This window comes from Physcomitrium patens, chromosome 21 (assembly GCF_059467195.1).
Source record: "Physcomitrium patens ecotype Gransden chromosome 21, ASM5946719v1, whole genome shotgun sequence".
In the NCBI taxonomy this organism is placed as follows: Eukaryota; Viridiplantae; Streptophyta; class Bryopsida; order Funariales; family Funariaceae; genus Physcomitrium; species Physcomitrium patens.
The window spans coordinates 10,320,397-10,341,449 of record NC_143430.1 but is presented as its reverse complement, the minus strand read 5'-3'; the positions used below and the strand labels follow the sequence as shown (position 1 = coordinate 10,341,449).

The window sequence follows — 21,053 nt, the reverse complement described above, 5'->3', positions numbered from 1 at the left end:
TTTGAATTTTAGGATTAATGAGGGTTTTTGTAATCCTAAAAATTCTACTAGTTAAATTGAAGTAAAATATTATGAAAGAATTTTCAACTTAGATATCTACACTTTTGTTAATTTGTAAACCAGTTAAAAAATTTAAAAAGAGAGATATTTGCTTAAAAATTAGTATCTAGGTTAGAGAAGAAAAATGACTAATATCCAAGAGTTTTAGGAGCATTTTCTCTCAATTGGTGTGTTTAATTTCCTTCAAAATTTATATGTTTGTTATTTTCTTTGAGATTGAATTGTGTGTAAAATTTTAGTTGAGATCAAAAGTTTAATTATTAGATATTATGATTATAAAATAGCTACATCAAAAGGTTGGGATTTACTAAAGGTTTTCTTAGATTTCTTTAGGATTTCATTAAAGTTCATTGAGATTTAGTTAAGATATAATTAAGATTTAATTAAGAAATTTAAGAATTTTCTTAGAATTTCTTTTAAATTCTTTATTATTTTATCAAGAATTTTATTTTTAATATTTTTTTAGGATTTTATTATTATTATTCTTAGATTAAATTGTGATTTTTTAATATTTTTTAGTAATTTGTTTTAATTTATTTTAAATTTGGTTAAAGTTTGATTATGTTTGTAAAGATTTAATTAGAAATTATTCAAGATTCTATTAGACTTACTAGGACCTTGTCTTACATTTTCTATTTAACTTCCATGGCTAGGTGCTTGGTGCATTCTCAAGCAAGAATTCACATTATACAAGACTATGATACTATGACAAAAAAAAAAAAAAAAAAAAAAAATTATAAAGTTTTAATTAGTTAAAAAAATTATATATATGTACATATACATATTCTAAAAAAATAAATTTTTTATTGGAAGAATTCTTGTTGTACTTATTATGCTAAAATTATTTGCCTAATTTTTTCTTTTAAATATTTTAAAAATCTATTTAGTTTTATTTTTATGAAATTATCTAATAGTTATTTATCTATTTATATTATAATTTTAAAGATTAATTCATACCATATGCATAAAATAATGATATTAGATTAATTTAAATTAATGATGTAAAATTAATTTAACTAAAATTATATATATAAGAAGATTAAGTCAAAGAAATAACTTACATAAATATTCAAGTTTAATTTTTTTTGAGTCTTGTAATCCATATAAAGTATTTTTACATATTAAATTTAATTTACTTGAATATTTGTCTTTAAGATTAAATTGCACGAAATTTTGTGATTGTATACTTAAAAAAAATTAATCACAATGTATAAAATAAAATAAAATAAAAAACTGTTGGTTTATTTTTTTGTTTTTTTTAGTTTAGTTTAGTTTAGTTTAGTTTTTTTTTTATATTTTTTTATTATTAAAACTAAATCAATCTCAAAATAAAAGAAGTTAAAATTTGAAATTTGTATTAGACTTATAGTTAAATGTATTATTATTTTAAAATTTTTTTAAATAATTTAATTAATTAATTTTTAAATATATATATATATATATATACTCACCTGAAAATGGATCTATAATGTAGTTGATAAACAGTATTTTTCATTACAACTTAAATTAGATATTTTAATTTTTAATTTTATCATTTAATTTTTTTATTTTTAATTAAATTTAAAAAATTAAAATACATATATAAATTTGAGGAAATAGTAAATAAATTATATTAAAAAAATTACACTAAGATTTTTTTTTTTTTTTAACTTTGTTTATTTCTTAACAAAAATAAACTATAATTATGATAATATCTAATAAAATTTCATAAATCTTGTGTTATCTAAACTTAATAAAGATATAAAATTATTATCAGTGTTACTATTATGTAAAATTAAAAAAAACATATCCATATAAAACACAAAAATTGACACTACTAGAATAAACTTTGTACAAAACTGTATCAAGTGTGATTGTAATTTTGCAACTTGGATTTAAACCAGCAATCTTGTCAATTCCATTTTATTTTTTAAAATTTTTAATAAAACTTATTTGAAACATCAAAGAAACTATTAATGTATCCACACAACTATAGAAAGTCGTAACACCAACCATTCTTGCACTAATCATAGACAAGTTTACACACTAAAAGAACTGCCACTACACAATCAAAACGAAAAACACCCTATACAAAATCACACTCACCAACTCCCACCAAGTCCACTAAACAACACAGTTTAACTCAAACCACCAAACTCACAACAAACAATTTCTCTACTAAACCGGCACAAAACACTTTCCACAAGGTCTCCATGACACATCGAAGCAACATATACGATACGAAACACCGAATACTATATACCAAAGGAAAATACGATACCAAATACCCAATACCGTACCCAAGGGCGATTACGATTACGAAAGCAGGAAGGAAGGAGCCATCAGATGGCGGAGGCATGGAGGCCGGCGAGCTTGGCTCACCGACCAAGTTTGCCTTGGGGGGGGGGGGGGGGTTGGTGAAGCGTGGCCGTGAGATCGTATCCTCGTAGCACGGCAACGTAGTACTTGCTCTTTCGGAGATGAGACCAACCCGAACATCGCACAGATTACACCACATATCCCCCCCATATACGCGGAGGAGGGAGGGGGATTTGACTACGTTGGAAGTCTGGCTGGCCCTGCAGTCATTCGCCTCATGCGAGAACATTCCCCATCGTGTCATAGGTGTTGCTTGGTGCCATGCAAGAGGCGTAGTGGATCTCTCACCCGGTGCTCCTTTTCGAGATTTCTCGCTCTCCTACATGTTCCTCTCGTTTGGCCCTTCAGAGAGTGTGTGTGTGTGTGTGTGTATCTCATTGCTGGGCTGCGGGACTGATTTTTTTGTCCTTTCATGGAGGAACTACGGTTTCAGTCCGTGTATGTCCACAATCCATAAGATGGAATACTGATGAGGTGGGTGTGGTTAAAGTTTTTTTTTGTCTCCCAACGGCGATCCCCACCGTGCTGCAACTCTCCGTCCATCTGCCACAGAGCAGGCGATGCTGAGGATTTTAGGTACTATTTTACAAGAATATTCTCAAGTGTTAAAGAAATCTTGCGTCACGTAGAAGTAACATAGACATCAAAAGTTCACTCTCTGGACTTGAGTTGGCAAAGATTAATTATGGTGAGCTGCGGAAGCCGTTAACAGTATCAATGGGTAATGACACGCAAATTTTGCCAATATTGTTGTGGCACTTTCACAGGCTACTTGATTTAATCACTTTAGCACATCGATTCATCCATTATTTTTTGCATAACATAATTGGGAATTTTTCCTAGTTACTGGAGATATTTTCATAACGGGCCACAAAACTGACTGAAACAAGTGGAGATCTTGTCAAAAGTTGTCTGTGACAAGTGGTAACTTTAGTTGGTCCAGTCTTTCTGTAACGTGATTGCTGCGAGCCTGCAAGCGCAGCATTCTCTCTCGCGGGTCACTACCCAGACCTACTAGACGTGAAGCCTTCAGAACTAACAGCAGGCTTACAGAATTGATTCAACGACACTTCATGCGACAGATTGGGTACTCGAAATACCTGACGAAATTGCCATTGTGATCACTATTGAATTTTCGCATATTTTCTACGGCGTTATGTGTGTGCATGGGCTCCAGAGCTTGGCTACACAATCCAAGCTCTTGCATAGCTTATCTCATGTGGAGAACAAGAATTCCCGAGCAGTTTTACTAGGTGTGCATCAATAAACTGCACCCTTTTACCATGGGCCCACAACATAAAGCCACTACAAGAGTTCTATGAACTTTATATATCCACATCACAACTGTAGTGGTAGTTGCAGAAAAAATGTCAAAGCGAGCTGCTAAACTATAACTGACATGTTGAGTAACCACCAATTGCAACAAATTACAACCTATTTGCTCGCATTGGTGTTATCCATGGTTGATGATTAGTTGAACAACATCCTAGTTAGCAGGCTAATTTGCATTCGCCCCTCCTCTGTAACCTATGTTTGGAGCTTTACTTCACATTTTTGTTTTTGTTGTAGTTTTTCTTTCTTTTCAATTTCTTTCCAGCGAGACTCATGTCCTCAGTCTCCAGCTTCTGAATCGCATATCTGATGGTCTCTTTTTCATATCCTTCTTGTCTCCGCTTGTCAAGTTACCATAGCTAGGCTGAGTCATGACTCTCTCATTTTGTTCTTATGGCAATTTTTTGATGCAGGAATGAAGCTGGCTGACAATTGAAGCGCATCTCAACATCTGTCCAATTAATTCCACAATCTTACTCAAGAACCTTCGTAGCAATGAGGAAGATAAGAGTCTCAGTAGAGAGATTAGAAATTTGACTGTTGCCATTCGTGCACAGAACCATTTGAGTCCACTAAGGAAAGGAACAGGAGTGGAGAATTTGAACAAAGCAAGTCTAAGTTTCTTAGTGATCTGGATTCATGAACTCCCAATCCACGCCCACCCTCCCAAGCATCGAAACTTTCCCTTATAAATGCCACCTCACCTCACTCCATTTTCACATCCAAGTACCGCTTCTCCCGAATGCGCCCTGCTTGCAAGGATACACGGATTCCTATGTGTCGCGCTTCTAAGGTGTTGAAGTGTGCAAGTATTTTCCAGGGTGTATAGTCCTCCGAGTTGATTCAGCTAGCATCACAGCCTGATGGTGTAGAGGTTGTGGTGCTGGAATTTGATATTCTTATCAAAGCTGTCTCTCCACTGCCTTGTGCAATCACTTCCTTCATACATCTCCCTGCAAAGACTTCACACAGGAGTGCAGTGATTTGACACTGCAGCTCTGCATTACTTCGTTAAAGACGAGCTCGAATGTTAAATTCGTGAACGAGTAAGAATGGTACCTGTTTTCTGAAAGTGTACTGCTGTTGGTATGAAAAATAGTACCATGAAGTCTTGGGTGCGCTCGTTGGGAAGTGGGCGATGTACATATCCCTTTTCTTCAACGTCGTCACTGTGGGAGCTGTAGCAGTGATCCAGATAATAGCCTGCTCAAGGTTCGTTACCCTTGAACATCCGCGCTTCATTCAGTCAAAATTCTACTCTACTCTTTCAGAATCGTAGGATCGTAGGTAATCGAGATAATTGAAATCGTTGACGACTTGGTGATTTTTCTCATCGAGGATTTTGCGATAATTGCTGCCGTAACGCATACTACCTCAATCCTCAACTGAACAAGAGAACATGGGCGCTGATCTTCGGGGGGCTCTCTCTCACTGTGGACCTACTACCAACGATCCTCAACTTCCGCATCTTTTCATTCCTAGGTGTATTGACCACCACCTACACTTCATGGTACATGTTGAGCTCCGCCATAATCAGAGGACGGGTATGTCTTTTAACCAGTGCAATCCTTGCAGGTCTTAGTCATGCGATAGAATCACACTTTACATCTTTAAAAGATCCATACCGTGTAATCCTTTTGATTTAGAGTTCTCAATTTCCAGTACTCTTGCCACAGTTAAACGGTTCTCTTTGAACTGGATTGTTTGTAGAGTCCTGGCGTGACGTATTCAGCTCCCATAAATATGCAATCCTTCTTCATAGGCACTACCAATATATTGTTCGGAACTGGAGGGCACGCTGTCACAATGTAGGTCAATTCACTTCCGAACCTAGACCCTTACTTGAATTGTCACACCATTATCTTCTACAGCACTTTGACAAAGAGCTGGGAAGTGCTTGGAGCTTGCTAAAAAGCTGACTGGAATGTTGGTATTATATGAGTCTATCTGCACACCATATTGAAGATAGAAGTTTAATATGATATTTGCAATATCGTTGTGCAGAGAGATCATGCACGCCATGTGGAGACCTGTAAAATACAAGTACGTGTACCTGGCTTGCACGTTTTATGTGCTGTTCATCACAATCCCACATTGAAACGCCCTCTACTGGTCTTTCGGTGACGAGCTTCTCCACGAGAACAACGCCTTAGCTCTGTTGCCAGACACAAGCGCTAGCGACACTGCTCTCATCTTCATGATCGTACACCAGGTATAAATGACCCACTCACGAAAACCAATGACTTGGAACTTTTCAGAAAACCATGCTGAAATCTTCACCACTGCTATGTGAGCACGGCAATGATGTGAACTCCCCTAACCCCAAAGGATCTGTTCAATTCTTACCAGGCTGTTGCATACGGGCTCTACATCATGCCGCTGAATTTTATGTAGGAAAAGTATCTTAGCGTGCACCAGTCCCATTGCCTCAAGCGAGTGATTGTCCGACTACCGCTAGGCTGCTTGTTGTGGTTGCTAGCTCTCATGTTCCCTTTTTTTCGGTCCGTTGAACTCCGTCATTGGATCCCTTTTCATGAGCTTCTCGGTGTTCATCATCCCTTGCAACGTCTACAACAACACATTCTGGAACCCTACCGCACCCGAGGTTCATTCTCTTAGACTTTGCAGTCACATGATCGATCACATGTCATTCCAACCTCGTAGACTTACAATCAAACCAGCATCGTTTGCTAATGAGAGTTTCTGCCCACGTTTGCAGAATGCGGCGGAGCAACCGGGGAAGAACCGGAGAGCCCTGGGTTGGTGGGGCATGATGACCCTGAACTGTGTGGTGGTCGTCACCATCGCAATTCTGGGAGTTGGGTTCGGTGCTTGGGCAAGCTTAGAAAACATTGTTGATCATGTGAAAATCTTTGGCATCTTCCAACCCTGCTATCAGTGCAAATGAACGTGAGTTTCGTGCATGAAACGATGTTCCAGTGCCGACACTCTTCCCACAAACTCACCCCCACTCGAGTGACGACGATGACGAAGTAGTCGACGGAGATGAACAAGACGACGAAGAAGAAACATCAAAGCAACGAAGGCGACGGCGACGGCGACGACGACTGAAAGCTGGGTTCTTAGCAGATGTGGAAATGGTACTAATACATGTTATTAAGGTAGAAATTCCAGTAATATATGACAATAAGGTTGCAAGTGAAAAAAAAAAAAATCAAGGTAATATTCCAAAGAAATTTATCTTTATAGGGTTTAATATTATAATTGTATAAATGAAGACTTTACCAATAGTTAATTTAGCCCTCCTTCCAAGTAGATCCTAGATCTATGCTTGGTTTTTAGTCTCAATTATTGTTAAAAAGATGATCAACATAGGTATAATTAATTTTATTGATAGTTTCATTGGAAATAACAGTTTCTTAATTGAGTTATTTTGGTTAAAAAATGATAAGAAATATTTGTTTTTTTGCATACAAGTTTGGGTCAAATGTTGGTATTGAACACTTAATATAAAAATAAAATAAAACCTAAAGAGCAGTATTTTTTTTTTGAATAACCATTAAGGTTGTAAAATATACTAAAATATTAACAAAAATATTATAAAATTTGAAAAAAAATAAAAATAATGTGAAGACAGATGATGTAAATTCACTTGTATCAACACAAATTATCATTACTTTAATAATTGCAATGTTTTTGTTTCTTAACAATGTTAATTTTTTGTGACGTATTTATTAAGAATTAGTGCATATATTATAGATTTATTTTATTATCAGGCCTTCACATATTGGTATACATATATAAAATACTATGTTGAAATGATGGTTTTTATAACAAATTTTGATATTAAAACTTTTAAATGTATAATTACAAATTATTTATGTAAAATTTCATTATTTTTTTAAAAATTAAATTTCGTTTCTTTAAAAGATGGAAATCAAAGAAGAAATTTAAATCGTCGTTTTTCATGATACAAATATGTTAAAATGATAAGTCAATTTATTTATTTTATAAAGAAAATAAATGTACAGATATTGATTAATCCATAAAAATAACTTACTATTAAAATACTATATATATATATATATATATATATATTTATATATATTAAAATATCTTGTAACCTTGTTATATAATTTTATATTAAGATTTTAAATGATATCCAAAAATTAGGAAAAAAACATAGTTTATATTTTTACAACATAGTTGTAAAATATGAAAATAGATAAAATTTTAGATAAAATTGGATACTTTAAATGACTGATTGTGAGCTATCAATCTCTCTCTCTCTTTCTAAATATATATATATATATATATATATATACATATATATATATATACACACACATACATACATCTATTATTATTAAAATATATGAATTTATTTTAAAATTTGAATTAATTAATTATTTATTTGATTTATTTTTTCTAAAAATATAAATATGTATAAATAAGACTATAATACAAATTAGTTTAGAATAATAATTATTGAAATTTTTGGAAATTTTTTTTTAGCTATTTTTTTAATATTCATAAAACATTATTTTTGAAGAATTATTTTTTAAATAATAATTGAAAGATCCTATTGTAATTCTAGTTTCCTTAAAATTAGAATCTTAACTACTATATTCTTTAAAATTAGAATTTTTTTGTTGATCGTTTTTTTTTTTTTTTTTTTTTTTTTTTTTGAATATAATCCTTACTAGTTGCATGTTACTTTTAAAGAATAAGCTAAGATTCTTGGCTTGTCTTTATAATAATTTGGATTCTTTGATCATAAAAGTAACATGAAATTTTTTCATATGAGAGTTTTAGAAAGTTTTTAAGATTTAATTTTTTGGTTTTGGATATATTGGTTTTTTTATTTATTAAATAATTTCCAATTTATAAAAATATTATTAATTATAAAATTAAAACACTTCTATAAAATTTTCCAAAAAAATAATTTAATTTTAATTTAAAAAATATATTATCTACTAAAGTAAAAAGAGTTTAACTCATATGATAAGAGAGAAGGGGGTGTGAGAGAGAAAGGTTATTATGAAACATTTTGATTAAAAAAATAATACATGGAAAATAAAAATAAAAAATAATATTTAGAGAAAATCTTGTATTAAAAAAAAGATTATTAAAAGAGATATGAAGAAAATACACAAAATATATACAACATGGCAATGACTTAGAAATATTAATACTTGTTATCTTAAGAAAATATAAGAAATAAACTTGATAAAAAATAATCCACTAAGTAGATATGACTCTTATTATATATTTTATGATTTATTCACAAATGTTAAAATTTTATATGTGAATAGTTTTATCATATTAGAGAAATATGAAGATAGTTTGTTAAGTGTCATGTTTTAGAAAGTTTATTTTGCCTTCTATTGTAATGTGTCAACTAATTTAACTTCCTACAAAGAATAGTCTACTTGGAGAAGTTGACAGTAATCAACATACGAAGTTGTAATTTATCAAGTTAGAATTTAGGATAATTGATGAGATTTTTATTTTATTTTATTTTATTTTTATATGTAGGTATAATAATAAATTACAATGATAAACAGTAATGAAGAAGTAATTTGTATATAATTTGGGTGTGGGTTTTGTTGCGAATTTGTAGAGTTAAAATTCATCTTCACCGTCGTTAAAATGACGACAGATAATATATTTGAGCGTCAGATGAGAAGCAGATTCCGGTCTGAATTGGGTCAGCAACGTCAGTGCTGCTTGATTCATTCATGCTTTTAACTATAATTTGGCATCAATGTAGTGTTCTCCACGAAAGCACCAAACATTTGAAGTTCCAGACTCAGAAACAAATGGAGATGAAATGAGATTCTAATCGTGTAGTATGTATCCATATGTTACGACTCCTCAACTGTGTCAGATATATTTGAAGGGCGAAAGCTTCAGTTAGAACTGGAAGTAGCAACGTTCAGAGCACATCGCCAATAACAATCATTCAGAGGACATCGAGAAATCCCCTGGCGTTGCATCCACGATTGCCACGAATTTTTCGTGGAAAAAATCAGTAGAAAATGTCGAAACACAGCCTGAAACTGTTGCACGATGTTTCTTCACTGAAGTTTTTTTGGAGTGGCAGCACAGCAATCCATTCACAACCTGCCAATGCCTCTCGAAGTTTACAGCGTAGCGGATTTCGTAACCATTGTGATGTGCGCGTCGTTTCTTCCACCGCAGTCGCAAGAAGTACTGATCTCAATTTCAGGCAACGAATGCCTTAAAAGATTCACGACAAATGCTTTTGGAGAATCAGACATGGTCGAAGGAATTTGCACATTCTGTTGACGAATTCGTTTGTTCTGGACAAGGCAACGGAGTTTACAGGAGCTTCGGTGACGTGAACGTGAGATCAAGCGGTTGGGAGGTATCATCAGACAGCAACCATGAAGAGGTTTTGACACTGGGAGAGCCACTTTCATTGACGAGGACGCGGGATGGCCATTCGTCACGTCCCCTTCTTGCAGTGAAAACAAATGACAACCTAGACATCGCCAGTGGTGATACCGCACAGCAAAGCTGTGGAAAACAAGGGGAGCAAGGTTTCCAAGCGCTGTATAGATACGGAGGTATCTTAATCACCTACAGAGAGCACATGTTGGCCATAATAGACAAGTACGAAACTGTAGAAGCGTTCCGAACATGTAGATCTGCGAGTGTCTGATTCGACGACACCGACCGGAGGGTGTGAGTGAGAATTGCAGGTGCAGATCGGGCCGAGCTTATCTGCAGGTCTTGGTCATGTGGTGTCAGTGGACACGCGCAACATGAAAGCAATGAGTGGACTCTGGATGGAGGTCTTTATAGTCTGGAAAAAACGAACGTGAAAAGGTCACAACTTTCAAATCCTTTGATCAATAGTTTGAGGAAAAGAAAGCGAGAAGGTCACAACTTTTAAATCCTTTGATCTATAGTTTGGAGAGATGGTGAGGTCACAGTTTTTAAATCCTTTAATATATATGGTGTGGGGAGAAGATGAGAAGGTCACAGCCTCTGAATCATTTGATTCGTAGTTTGGAGAAAAGAAGGTGAAAAGGTCAAAACTATAGAGCGTGAGGAGAAGGTGAGAAGGTTACAATTCTTATATTTTTTGATTGGTTGAAACCTTAAAGTTTCTTGATTGTAACCAATCAAAAGATTTAGAAGTTGTTGTTTTGCACTTTGTCCCTCAATTATAACGACTTTTTTAATTTTTTAATTTTTTAATTTTAATCAAATTGATAAGAATTAAAATAAAGAATATATCTTATTTTTTTATTGATTTTTTTGCCTTATTGGATGAAATTTTAGATATAATTTTTGTATGGTTTTTCAAAAAATCAAGTATTTATATAAAAGAATAATTTATTTTGGATGTAATAGTTTTGTGTAATTAAGTAAAAAAATTATATTCTAAATTATATATATACACATAATTAAATATTTAAGTTTAGAATTAAAATAGCAAATTTTCAAAAAATACTTATTTTTTATTTTATGAATTTTTTACTCTTAAAATGAAATAAAAATAAAGTATTAAGTTTGATTTATATTAAAAACTCAAGAAGAATTAATTACCTTTACAATGGTATAATATAATAGGTAAAAAATTAATTAAAATATTAAAATAATTTATACATTATTAAAAATTAATAAATTAAATATATGATAAATGAAAGAAAATCTTAAAAATTATAAGCATTCTATAATATCAAAACTACAAGATTTTTTATTTTTTATTTTCTATATAAATATATAATATAAATATATAATATATAAATATAATATATATATATATTTATATTAATATATATATATAAATACATATTTTTTATTTTTTAAAAAATAATAATTTTGATTATTTATTTGGTATAATATTGTATGAGCAGAATTTTCTTGTAAAACTCTTGGAAATAATTTTTTTTATTATGACTTATGATTTTATTATAATTTGTTATGCTTTGGTAACTTTTTCAACATATATTTTTTTAATCAAAGCAAGAGATACTAGGAATAGGTATATAAGCCTATAAATCAATCCCTAGAAGTTTTGATTTTTGATTTTTTAGTTTATTGAATTTCATGATATAAATTGTTGAATATATTATTTTGTTGTAGGGAAAAACCATGCTTGAATGTAAGTTATTAGTTTGCAAATTTTTGAAGGTGATGCACTTTAATAAGTAATAAGATATTTGGCTAGGCCATCTTTGACCATAGATTTTTATATTGCAAGTGATTTTTCATTATCAAAAATTTGATTAAAATAGCTTAGAAGTTGATTAGATATATAATAAATAAATAAATAAATAAATATTGATATTATATTAAAATTAGATACATAGTCTTTTATGAAATCTTATGCATTTTGTGTACAAGAAGTTATAAAGAGCAAGAGTTATAAAAACATATAAGGAATAAACAAATTATTCTTTTCTTAACTTAATAACTTAATAATTAAAAAATTATGTAGAAGAAACTACTATAACTACTCAAAAAACAAAATGGGATCTATGCCGAAAGAATTAGGTGTAAATAAAATACTATGGATATTGCATTAATAACAACAAAATATCTTTTGGCTAGAGCATGTTACATAGAGATTATTACTTGAATAACACATATAAGTTCTATTCTCAAGTCTAAGTAATTGATGTTCAATAGTAATAACCAAGATTTTTGAAAAACTAACCTAATAAGATTAGCACAATCCTCTAACAAGAATTAAGCTAAAATAAATAATATACAAGAATTAATTTTTTATGTATATAAGATTATTTCTAGAAGAATAGAGCAATGAGGTCAAAAAAATTGGACCATCTAGCTTAGATGTGGAGACAAAAAAAATCATATGTAAAGATCTTATAAGAATAAAATAATTAAAAAAATCAGCTTAATGATATATAAGAACTTTTAGGACCAAAATAAACTAATTAATTTAATTATATATAATAAACTAAAAATATATTTACTAATTTATTAAACAATCTATTTGACTTATTATTAAAGACATATAAATGTAAAAATATATATAATTAATTTTTTGGTATCTACAATAACTTGATATTGCCATATTTTTAATATTATATTTTTATCTTTTATGTATTTTTCTAACTTCCAGATAAGGAGGTACTTTGTAAGCCATTAAAAAAATTAAAACTATAGAAAAGAAGTTGTTAAAAGAAAGTACAGAATATTTAACTAGATTTAAATTTATTTAATAAATTTGCAATAAATATTGAATTAAATAAGGATTAAGAATTATTTGCCTTAGAAAAGTAATAAAAGTTCTACTGACTAAATATATGGACAAAGTCTTACACAAGGAGTTTCAACTTATAATAAATTATTTGACATAAGATGATGTTAGTAAAATTAATAGTACTAAGAAAGTTATAACCAGATTTTAAATGGGTCCTTATAACAAACCAAAAGTAAGTAGTGAGGTCCAAAAACAAGAATAGAAGTAGAAAAATATATGCTAAGATAGTTAAGTTTATTAATATAAAACCTCTAAATTATTTCTATAAAACATAGAACATATTATTGTGATAGGATCCTTATTTTTTTATTCACAAACATAGATAGTAGTTCTATTTAACTACTAAAATACTACAATGTGCATATATATATATATATATATATATATATATATGATATATTTAATCTTTGATTTTAAGAATGGATAAAATTTAGTGATAAGTACTATTCTACTTATTCATATGCAAGAATAAATTTTAAATATCCTATGTGTTGATAATATATTATTGTAAGTAGAGTTAATAAATTTGGTATAATTTAAAATATATATATATATATATATATATATATATAGAAGGGATTTGTATTTGGACAATATATTTTCAATATAGCATCTCTATTTTTGAAAATGTGGTATCCAAAGATTCACAAATTAGAAGACAAATTTGAAATAAGATCTAATTGAATATAATAAAATATTATAAAAAGCTACTTTGAAAAAAACACATGACAATTTGATAAGTGACGATCAGTAATTGAACTATGCAATAAAAATTACAAATGGTTAAAAATATAGAATGAGAATAGATATAAAAATTTAGTAGACATAAAATAAAATAAAATAAATTCTTATAATATTACACTATACGAAATTAATAATAGTTAATAATACCTACTTAAGATGTCTTTATACTTCAGGGAGAAAGAGAGAAGCAAGAATTTTTCAAATCATATGATTGGATGAAATCTAGAAGTTACTTAATTTTAATTTTGGCCAATAAAAAAACTGGGCAGATGCAGCGACGCAGACTCACTGTCTTCGTTTTTCCTGCAGAGATTGACGGCAGTGTGGGCGTGCGGGCGTGCGGGCGTGCTTGTGAGTGAGTGAGTGTCTGTCTGTAGTAGTGTGTGTGTGTGTCATTGCTAGAGATCTGGAGGTGGCAGGGAGGAACAAAAATCAAGCTCACTCTGACCCCTTCGAATGCAACTTCATGTGGGTTTCTCAGTGTCAACCCTGGTCGCACGGTGTTTGATTTCTCTATCTACCTATGTATAGAGAAAGATATATCTTTAGTTTTATAAGATATATATATATATATATATATATATATATATAATGCGGTGGAGATCCTGCAGACGTGGGATCGGGGTACAGCGCAATCTGTCTGTGACCAGCAAACGTGGGTTGTGGGTTTAAACAGTGCTCGGTGGAGAAACTGTCGACGGCTTGTCCACAGTCGACTGTGACTCCGCTGGTCGCTGCGAAAGGGGGTGGAGCTGGTTCTTCTTCTTTGTTTTTTTTGGAAGTCTACGCTCTCGGTTGCGGTGCATTCTGGATCTTTGGTGGTATGCTCTCGTTGTGGGGAGTTCACACTTGCATTGTATCGCGTTGTGTGGTGCTATTGGGTTAGAGGTTCTTGCGAGGGGTGGGTTTCGTGGCTGTGTATGCGGGAGCCTAGAATGGTCGAGTGAGTGGACTGGTTTTGGGTGGATAATTGCTAAGATTGGTCTGATGCACAAGGGATGATTTCCTTTACTTGAGAGGTATCTGAGCAATTGTTACTGTCGATAGTGTCTAGAGTCAAGGACATAGCTGTCGTACATTGTGTGCTGTGTTGTCCGTGTCTACTTCCCTGACGTGTCTGGCTGGTTCTCTGGGGCCAGCTGATGGTTTGTGTACGCTGCCATGGGAGTAGTTTTGGTGTTGCAATTCCATCCGGCATTGTTCAGCGCTTTGTTAAGATTGTTTGTGCTGTAGCGTTGGAGTGAAGCAGCTTGTTTTAGAGCAGGGTTTAAGGCCTGTAGACGATGGTCTGTTTATGAGCAGCTTCCAGCGAGTGACGACCTACGCAGTGCGTTGAACATCGCAGGGCACAATGTTTCGTCACATAAAGGACGGCGCATTCCTGCGGCAAGTGTCGCAAGACCAGATGAAGGCCGCACTGCACACGTATCATCCCAGCCGCTTTCTGACCACTCCCAAGGGTCGCAAAGTGGTGAAGACAGTGAACACGTTCAAGATCACTATTCTGTGCGGGTTCATTACTATTCTAGTGCTTCGCGGTACGTTGGGTCCCGGTGGGCTCACCTGGGGTAGCAGCCCGCAGGTTATTGATTTGAGAGAGCAGATCATCATGTCACAGAGAGAGCGGGTGCTAGCACAGGTAGAGGAAGCCATTCCCGATGAGGTGACTGCCAGCAAGTTTGTGAAAGAGGAAGAATGGGATGGGGTTTCGCCTTACACCCTGGGCCAGAAAATCACTGATTGGGACTCACAGCGGGAGACTTGGAACGCGCAGAATCCAGGCATGAACAAGACGGTCAGTGGCCGGCCCAAGATGCTGCTCGTCTCGGGGTCGCAGCCTAGCCCTTGCGCTAACCCAATGGGTGACTTCTACCACCTGAAGTTTTTGAAGAATAGGATTGATTACGCTCGTCTGCATGATCTCGAGTTTTTCTACAACATGGCCACTTTCGAGAAGGAAATGAGCTCTTTCTGGGCTAAGCTCCCGCTTTTGAGAAAGATGATGTTGAACCACCCTGATGTGGAGTGGATATGGTGGATGGACAGCGATGCCATCTTCACAGACATGACCTTCGAGATGCCCATGGAAAAGTACGGAAAGAGCAACTTGATCGTGCACGGGTTTCATAATCTGCTGTTTGAGCAGCAGCGGTGGATAGGTTTGAATACGGGCAGTTTCTTCCTCAGAAACTGTCAGTGGTCGTTGGATTTGCTCGATGTGTTGGCCCCCTTTGGACCGGAAGGACCCACTAGAGTTGAAGCAGGTTCGGTTTAGTAGTTTTGGTTTGTTTTCTCTTCTTCATTCTCTGGTGCTTTCGCGGTTTGAATGTCGGCTCCTGTTCTGTCTGCAGCTCCTGGCTGTGGCTCCTTTTCCATACTTTAGCCAGGAACTTCATTGAAGCCTGTGAAAACCGTGTGTGCTTACTTCTGACCTGAAGTAGTTGTTTTCTAAATTTGTTGCTTCCTTTCTTCCTGTTTCGTAAATTAGGTGTTAGTGGTAACACTTGGTTTAGTGCCCAGATTATGTGAGCATTTTGTCCTTAGAAGCAATATTTTTCTGGTGCCGATATTATTCTGCTCAATAGTCATGTGCATTCTTGACGGATGGGTGCTTCTAAGGTGTGCAGTCATAGTCAGAATCAATCTTCTCTGTCGTTTTGCTATGTTTAGAAGCGATTGTTTCTCAATGTTGTTCTTCCATGGAGACCGAATTAACCCAGTATACTTCATCTCTCTCTGAAATCGTTTCAGTATGCCAATTCTTAAATCATATGTTGAAGCATGTAGCGTCTGTTAGTGCAGCCGCCGCCATTGAGCCAATTAGCTAATGGCTAAATTTTTTCTTTGCCACATCCACTTACACGGACTTCTGATTTTCATTTGTGCGTTTTTTGCAGGAAAATTATTGACTGCGAAGCTTGTTGATCGACCAGTGTTTGAGGCTGATGACCAATCCGCCCTTGTTTATCTTATCCTGTTCGGTGATCCCAAATGGAAGGCGAATACATACATTGAGTGGGAGTTTTTATTACATGGTTATTGGAAGTATGTGGTGTATAACTACGAAGAAATGATGTCTAAGAATCACCCTGGGTATGGAGACGATCGGTGGCCTTTTGTCACCCACTTTGTAGGGTGCAAGCCCTGCAAGCTAGGAGCGACTCCAGAGAATGCCGAATGTTTCAAACAGATGGAGCGTGCCTTCAATTTTGCAGACAATCAGGTGCTTGAGAAGTACGGTTATACTCACACAGCTCTTGGGTCATTCAAAACGCAGAAGATTCGCAGGGACTCTGTTAACCCGTTAGGATTATATAAGCTGCAGCCAAACTCCTCGGGACGCTCTAAGGAGACTGTTTCCCACTCAATTTCGAAGGAAGAGTCCTAGGATCTACAAGGAGCATTATCTCAGCAGGCCGTGACTCAAGAGAAGCCTGGTGAGATGGACACACTCGAGTAGAGTATGAATGATTTCTGAACAGCGAGTATACAAAACCCCCTTCATTGGTCAAACCTCTTCACATAATTTCACTTTTTACATTGCCATGATCCAGAGAGGAGATTCTGAAGGTAAATGTGAGCTTTCATTTCATCTTTCAAATTTACAATGGCGTGTACTCGTCTTCTCACAAGCTTTTAAGCTTGCATTTGAGGTCTCTCTGCATGCGCTGGAGAGGCCACCATCCTAGTCTACCATGTTCCTGACCGTTTGACAGTGGTAGCGAAGATTGTGTTGTAGTTTGTCTTTTTGGACGTTTGTAGATGATGACAGAAGGATATTATATAACTCAAGTCCCGAATCCAAAGACTATGTGGAGCTCATCCTGTGGCTTTGCAGCAATTTAGATGCTAAGAAGTGTTTGAGCTCTCGTTTTGTAAAGAAATCCGGCTATTTTAGCACTTTTTCCAAGACATGCTTCAACTGGGTTCAACCAGTACTTCAGTGTTTGCTTACAATAGTACCTTTCGAAAACCACTTCTTCTGGTCAAGATTTGCAGATCTGAGTGTTGTTGGCATCACGCCTCATCGTTCCGCAGCTGAATGAGTAAAAAATCTCTTGTGAGGAGCTTGCAAGCTGCGGATGATCTAGCCTGGTTAATCCAATCTGCAACACGATGCTTCTGAATTAGGTCACTTCAGCAACACTGCTACCTACTAGTGTTTCCGCTGCACTCGCACCTGACAACGAGATTCTTCGTCAGTGCCGGCTTTGTCTCCTAGCGTGCTGGGTCATGGAGTTCCTCGGCAATTGCAAAGTGGTCCCACCACACCGCGATAATCCAGATCATGCAAAATCCAAGTCAGTCAGTTCTGGTTTTCTGCAAGCTGCCATCTGTGCCAACGTTGTTTTTAAGGGCATACTAAGTGAACCTCGTGACCGTGAAACAATCAATTTCAACATTTCACAGCTGAAGCCCCCAAAGTGTGGATGTCAGAGTAGCACCCGCGTTGACCTCCTCCCAAACAGAACATCCCCTTCACAGAACAGCATGCCGTCTCTTCAATGGCACAACCTGTAACTGCAAAACCTCTTAATGCACCCAAAAAACGATAACATCGAACAGGAGGATAGAGGTGGACTCATTAGGCTCATTAAGAAACACTTAAAGAACCAAGGGCATGTACAATGCAACAGAAGCTTGTGATCTCTGAATTATCCTTCTCCGCATGAGCAATCAGTTGTCGATGGAAACATCAAACAGAACGAGAGCTTGGGTATTAGTCATCCTTGTTGTGTTTTTGTGCATGGTAAAGCTATATGGGATGCGCCTGAGGAGCGATTTTATTACTATAGTGAACCATTTGTCCAGCACTGCAGTGTCATGTGGGTAGAGGGACAGTTCAACAATGCAAGACATTGGTTTGGATGTTGCCACCAACCTCATCCTTGCTTGTACTTTTCCTACATTTGATTGATCAAGTACCATCTCTGGGTTTTGTAGATCCCATAGGTAGAGCCTCAGGTTAAGCTCAAAGTTGCACAAGTTTGATTTACAATATGTTGCGGGCCATTGGTTGAAGCCCAACTTAATTCACAGCCTGAGGGCTGATTACGCGTCTGATTTGTTTACTGAAAACCTGCATTGATGTATTTGATCCTGCGTTGAAAGAGGAGATAAGAACACTTAAACTCACGTTATTGTGTTACCAATCAACCCCTTGTGGAATTTGTTGTCATGTAGATGCTCTAACAAAGTGATAGAGTTCAGTCTCACTGCTTGAAAAAACTTTATGAACTGGGCCCTGCTACGAAGAAAAACTCCACATTTTTCACTCGTTTTCCGCTTCATCCTCACAGATTTTGCAAGCTTACTACAGAAATGGCATTATTCTACTCTAGAATGCTGTCCCAGTCAGATGGGTGAAGTGATCATTTATTCAAACCTGGTAGATGACACCCTTATAAGTGCATTGACTACAAACATTTCCGAATACAGCTTTAAATTTTGTCACAATTGGGTACGACGTGCCACCATTTCTCGCAAGAGATAGTGAAGAGTGTGATTCGGCACATAGGCACATTCTTCCTTTCATCTCTGAGATCCACACGCCACTGCTCCCTTCTAGACCACAGTTTGAAATCCTAAAACTGCTTGTGTTTAGTTTTAGGGTTTTGCTTGCAGTGTTGGTCCTGGAGCAACGTTTTCCCCTTCAATTGATGAGCTGGGGTGACGATTTGAAATTGGAATTGTGTAATAGCACAAGTAGTTTTCATACTGTTAAGTCTAAATGGAATACAAAGATCTGAATGAAAGTCATTCAAATCTGTACGTATCATAATTGAACCTACAAAACATAATTTGTTGAAGTGTTTTCAGCGTTTTTCTTTTTAACAATTAATTTTATTATCGTTTCTCAAGTTTTAAGAAATGTAGAAAAAATTTGAATGACAATTTTTCTGTTTTTATGTATAATTGACTGCATGATGTACGAATTTTCTTATTTATGAAATGGAGAAACAACTACTTTACTTTGAAAACTCTGGTTTTTTTTTTTAAGAACTTGTTTGTTATACACCAAATCGAATACACAAAACAGTTTAGATTTTAAAAATAAAAAATAAAAAATGGCACAATTTATCTTGGATTAATTTAAAATACTTGAAACTATATTTAATGAATATTTTGCCAACATCATAGAGCTCTTCTTTTTATCTTTCTTTAGTAATATTCATATTACTGGCTAAGATACATAGAGAATTTTCTACAGGAAATTTATTGTAAAGACAGATTGTAATTGTTATTATCTTTTGTAAGTCAGTATTGTGATTTTACAAAAAGACCACATATCAATACCATTGAGCTCAATGTTTCCCAGAATTGTTTTGTCTTCCCAATTTGGTAACAATGATTCTATTAAACCCATACATCTAGTATTATTGAACTTTTTTTTTTTATAATTTTTTAAAAATAACTATTAAAAATTTATTGATAACATAAAATTTAAAATTATATTGGCATATTGTTTTGGTACAATAATAATAACATGATTTATTGTTGTTATAATCTTCAGTGCCTGGCTTTGACACATTAAAAATTATCCAAGAAACTCAAATTTTCTTGAATAATCAACTAAATTGAGTACTTTATTTTAGGGGCAGTAATGTACATGGTCATCTCTCTGCTTGTATTTAAAAACACAATATGTTGAATTTACTATATTTAGAACCTTTAATATTTTTATTATTAAGCATAAGAAATTATCTTGGTTTGTTTTGATAAATCCATCAGTGACACCAATAATCACAAGTTTTTATTATACATGAGTATTTTAGACATATCACAGTAAATACAAATAGTAACAAATAACTATTAACTATATTTTTAAACTAAAACATAAAACATCTAAGTTAGTAAAAAAACTACCAAAAATATATTACGGATCTCAAAATTTATGGTTAAAATGTTTTCTTAAAAAGTTATTGAAGATCATATACATAAATATGTGTAGAAAGTAAGAATCGAATCATCTGAAAATATTCTTAACAAAGAATATTTTCAAAACATAATTATAAAATAAATTGCCTTTGATTTGTTTAATTATTTATCTTATTAAAAAAATAATGTTTATTTTAAGACCTTGTCTTAATTACTAATATATATATATATATATATATACATATTTAAAAAATATATAAAAATATAGTCATTATATATAGGATGTTGCTACTACTACCACAATTTTTGTTACAACCACCACAATCCTCTATCTAGCAAATTCAACCTTTGTTTAATATATTTCAAACCATTTGATTAAATATTTTTTTATTAAAATAAAAGAATAAAATAAAATAAAATAAAGAAATATATCAAACACATGGCAAGTTGTAGT

General features: G+C 33.8%; 2 protein-coding genes and 2 long non-coding RNA genes across 7 annotated transcripts; 2 read left to right on the top strand and 2 right to left on the bottom strand.

The window, feature by feature from the left end:
- Positions 1-3,642: 3,642 nt before the first annotated feature.
- On the bottom strand, positions 3,643-5,729 carry LOC149986756 (uncharacterized). 2 transcript variants are annotated; one of them, XR_016499873.1, is made up of 3 exons: positions 4,810-5,729; positions 4,455-4,703; positions 3,643-4,201 (listed from the first exon to the last, which is right to left on the bottom strand). It is a non-coding gene; the product is annotated as an uncharacterized LOC149986756 (long non-coding RNA). The 2 variants fall into 2 exon arrangements; XR_016499872.1 differs by having other exon boundaries at positions 4,455-4,712; positions 4,810-5,723.
- LOC112274068 (uncharacterized) lies at positions 5,150-7,107 on the top strand. Of its 2 annotated transcripts, XM_024503227.3 has the most exons (5): positions 5,150-5,294; positions 5,461-5,558; positions 5,755-5,962; positions 6,100-6,355; positions 6,470-7,107. In XM_024503227.3, the coding sequence occupies exons 1-3, from the start codon at positions 5,150-5,152 to the stop codon at positions 5,872-5,874; spliced, it is 363 nt and encodes a 120-aa protein (XP_024358995.2). In that variant the 3' UTR covers positions 5,875-5,962; positions 6,100-6,355; positions 6,470-7,107. The 2 variants fall into 2 exon arrangements, with proteins under 2 accessions (XP_024358995.2, XP_090101985.1); XM_090245859.1 differs by lacking the exon at positions 6,100-6,355.
- A 7,287-nt stretch (positions 7,108-14,394) lies between these two features.
- On the top strand, positions 14,395-17,630 carry LOC112274526 (putative xyloglucan 6-xylosyltransferase 5). 2 transcript variants are annotated; one of them, XM_024504144.3, is made up of 3 exons: positions 14,395-14,541; positions 15,066-15,984; positions 16,618-17,630. In XM_024504144.3, the coding sequence occupies exons 2-3, from the start codon at positions 15,072-15,074 to the stop codon at positions 17,106-17,108; spliced, it is 1,404 nt and encodes a 467-aa protein (XP_024359912.1). In that variant the 5' UTR covers positions 14,395-14,541; positions 15,066-15,071; the 3' UTR covers positions 17,109-17,630. The 2 variants fall into 2 exon arrangements, with proteins under 2 accessions (XP_024359912.1, XP_024359911.1); XM_024504143.3 differs by having other exon boundaries at positions 15,049-15,984.
- Positions 17,393-20,542, bottom strand: LOC149986755 (uncharacterized). The gene is made up of 2 exons (XR_016499762.1): positions 19,107-20,542; positions 17,393-18,820 (listed from the first exon to the last, which is right to left on the bottom strand). It is a non-coding gene; the product is annotated as an uncharacterized LOC149986755 (long non-coding RNA).
- Positions 20,543-21,053: the final 511 nt, after the last annotated feature.